General features: G+C 30.2%; 1 protein-coding gene across 1 annotated transcript; it reads right to left on the bottom strand.

Annotated features, from left to right (window-relative positions):
- Window positions 1–221: 221 nt before the first annotated feature.
- Window positions 222–932, bottom strand: LOC142537936 (auxin-responsive protein SAUR71-like). The gene has a single exon (XM_075643394.1). It carries the CDS (start codon window positions 838–840, stop codon window positions 454–456), a length of 387 nt encoding a protein of 128 aa, XP_075499509.1. The 5' UTR covers window positions 841–932; the 3' UTR covers window positions 222–453.
- Between the last annotated feature and the right edge of the window lie 2818 nt (window positions 933–3750).

Raw genomic sequence — 3750 nt, 5'->3', positions numbered from 1 at the left:
CTCACCGACTTCTTCTCCAAACACATCTCTTCGTACTTTTCGTATGCTACGTTTTTATTTCCAGCATTTACTACCAACCTCCCCATCTCGCATTTATTACCATCAGAATTCAAGTTCTTTTCATCAGATTTAGTGAATTTTGGTGAGAAATTCACTTAAATTTCACGAGAATGATAGCAATATGTTTGGATTTAAATTAAATTAAATGCACTAAATCAGGATAAGAAGAAATCGATATTTACTAACTCCCTCTGCATCGATAGGTAACAAAACAAGTTTGCCCAAAACGATATTCTTCGTTCCTTACTCACAAATTATTTACAAAACAAAAAGAAAAAGGGGGAAAATTAGAATCGAAGAAGAACTGGTCTGAATATAATTAATTACCCGTAGCTATCACCAGCAGCGGTAGTCTAATTTCAATTTTAATCGAAAGACGTTGTCGTTCGGCTTTCACAATTCATCCGATAGCAGGATCAGGAGCTCCTGCAGGTCACGCGACTCGCCTCCGGCACCGAGGGCGTCGAGCACGCGCTCGAAGAGGAACACGTGGCAGGGGATCCGGAGCACGCCTTTCTGCTCGTAACCGTACTCCTGCGCCGATCTATTGAGAAGCCTCATGAATATCGGGTGATTCAGGAAATCCGCGCTCACCACGAACCTCTCCATCTCTTCCCCGACGTACACCGGGAAATGCCCCTGCGGAACGCCTCCGCCACTCCTCCGCCGGAACGACTCAGCGCGACGCGGACGCGCCGCCGCCTCCCTCGATTCCGCTCGCATAGAAGAGTAGTGCGAAGAATCGGAGACCCTGGTCAACTTCCGTAGCAATTTCTTCATCTACAAAATATTGAAGTGGAAGATTTGGTTTCCAGTGAGAGGAAGAATTGGGTAGGAGAGAGGGGAGCAAGAGCATACCGATATTAATATAGGGGGCGGACCAAGGAAGGGTACAGGTAGCGTACTTGCCAGGTACAATTATTGTTGGTGGTTTTTTATTAAATCAATATTATTTCAATAATACAATATAATACCCCAAAAACTAAATAAATAATCTTTGTCCTACGTCATTAATTCTAGAGTAAATCTCTTGTGAGATGATCTCACGAATTTTTATCTGTGAGACAAGTCAACCCTATCCATATTCACAATAAAAAATAATATTCTTAGCATAAAAAATAATATTTTTTCATGGATGACCCAAGTAAGAGATCTGTCTCACAAAATACGATCCGTGAGATCGTCTCACACAAATTTTTGCCGTAATTTTATCGCAAAAATTCATGTGAAAATTTGAATCTTATAGGTCAGATAGATTGTTGATTGGATCTGATTCAAATTATTAAAAAATATTAATTTTTAAAATATTTATTATTTGGATCAATCAGTATCATTTTCATAGATGCGTGAGATCGTTTCACAAGATCATATACCAAATACATTTTACTAAACAAAATTCCGTTTATAAAAAAATATTATAAAAATCTATTTTTAATAAATTATTGTCTATCCTAACATTAATCACGAGCGTTCGATTTACAAAATTCAAAATTAGAATTTATAACAATTAATTTTAATATATCTGTTTACAGTGTTAAATAAACTTAATTCAATTCCAAAAATAATTAGCCACAAAAAACCAATTGTTCCATCATACAACGCGCAAGTTGCACCTCTGTATATATAAACTAGCACAGAAAACACACAATATGTGAGCAAGATAAAAAATTATTTTTATATATTGAAAGAAACTTAATAAATTTAACATATAACAAATTATTTAAAATATAATTTAAAAAATAATTACATATCTAATCTTTTTAAAAATATTATTTAAAGATTTAAAAATTAGGATTATTTTACGAATAACAAAAAAAAAAAAAACAAACAAACCAATGGAGTAATAAAAATGATGATATAATTGTATTTTTAAATAAGATTAATAAGATTTCACCAAATGAAGTAAATTTTCATCTTATCTATAACCAATATATCTTAATAAAATATTTATTTAATTTTATAGATATATTTAATTGTTCATAATCCCGGCAAAAATTTGTGTGAGATGATCTCACAGGTCATATTTTGTGATACATATATTTTATTTGGGTCATCCACGAAAAAATATTACTTTTTATGCTAAGAGTATTTCTTTTTATTATGAATATCGGTAGGATTGACCTCTCTCACATTTAAAGATTCGTGAGACGATCTTACAAGAGACCTACTCTATCATCCCTACACATAAAAAACTATTATAATTTTTGTAAAAAAAGTTCTAAATTTTAATATAATATCTGGATCATTTTTTTAAAATAATATTTAAATTTTCACCAAAAAATTATTTATTTTCAAACAAATTTAATATATACCTATGAATCGCATCATGTCAAGGGGCACTACTATTATTAAGACGGAATTTATAGAAACTAACTTAATTATATGATTATTTTTTAAAAAATGACCCCCACAAATTAGAGTATTAATCTATTTTTATTTGAAAAAAATATCAGGAATTTTTTTTGTAAAAAAAATTTAACTCATCTATAACTATCACATGTCATCAACATTTCAAAATTTTTAAAAATACTAAAAAATTTAAATGATTTTCATATCACTTTTACATTAAAAAAAATCATTATAAAATTCATAAATTAAAAATTAATATAAGTTAAAATACATATGCACACATAGGTACGTTGGGCGATAGATAACATTGGAACAAATCTTGCAATCAAAGAACCATTCATATCCATAAAAATTCATTTAATTAAATTTATATTTTACCCATGAGTATCCTATCCATGTAATTTTTTCAAATCCAAAAATATTACATATTATCTTATAAATATTTTATAGATTTAATTTTATAACATTTATACTTATCTAAAATTTTTATCCACAATCATGTGTTTATCTGAATTAATTTTTTAATGATGGTATATTCGAATAAAAGAGGGGAAAAACCTAATTTAGGAGATAAGATGATTTTACATGAATTCAAAGAAAACAAAATACCAAAAAAAAGGAAATAAAATATTCTTATATTTTATTCCTCGAGAATATTGAAATTTTAGAAGAAAATTTATACAAATCTTGATAAAGATGAAGCCTCACAATTGAAAAATAAATCTTTACAATCTTGAATTTTTGAACTTGACATGGGCTTCAAAAACTTAGAGTATTAGGCTCATTAAGAAAGATAACAGACAGCATATGTGAGCAGCAACAAGGGGAAGGAGAGAAAAAGCAGAAAAAATAGAGGCGGGAGAACTTAAGTGAGGCAGAGAAGATAGAAGACTAGGGAGGAAGGAGATAAAGGAGAGAACAAAACACGTGAACAACTCTCTCCTAAAACATAGGAGAGAGACAGAAGACTTTACGCAAAAGATTGCGGCAAAGAGGAAGATAGACTTTGAGGAAGACAGAAGCCGTTAGAGTTTAAGATAAAAGAGGATCAAAGGGAGAATAATGCCAACCACACTGATATTTTCTTATTTTTTTCCTAGATTTTATTCTTGTGAATTCAAACAGTATGTCTTTGCTTTGTTTTAATTTTATGGAATAAATTTCTTTAGACTAAGATCATGGTAGGTCCAAACATTAATACTTTGTTTGATATTTGGTTTATTTTCAATATATTATTTTTCTCGATTTTATTATTGATTGATGTTTGTTTAATATTTCTTGTTAATAGTCTGATCAACTATTTACATGTTTGTTGATTAATCACGAATCGGAAGATGATTG

The sequence above is a fragment of the Primulina tabacum genome, chromosome 2 (genome assembly GCF_025594145.1).
Source record: "Primulina tabacum isolate GXHZ01 chromosome 2, ASM2559414v2, whole genome shotgun sequence".
Lineage (NCBI taxonomy): Eukaryota > Viridiplantae > Streptophyta > Magnoliopsida > Lamiales > Gesneriaceae > Primulina > Primulina tabacum.
This window is presented reverse-complemented; position numbering and strand designations above follow the sequence as displayed.

Bases quoted from the DNA above. Each gene is read 5' to 3' on its own strand.
- LOC142537936 (XM_075643394.1), bottom strand. From the start codon at position 840: ATGAAGAAATTGCTACGGAAGTTGACCAGGGTCTCCGATTCTTCGCAC.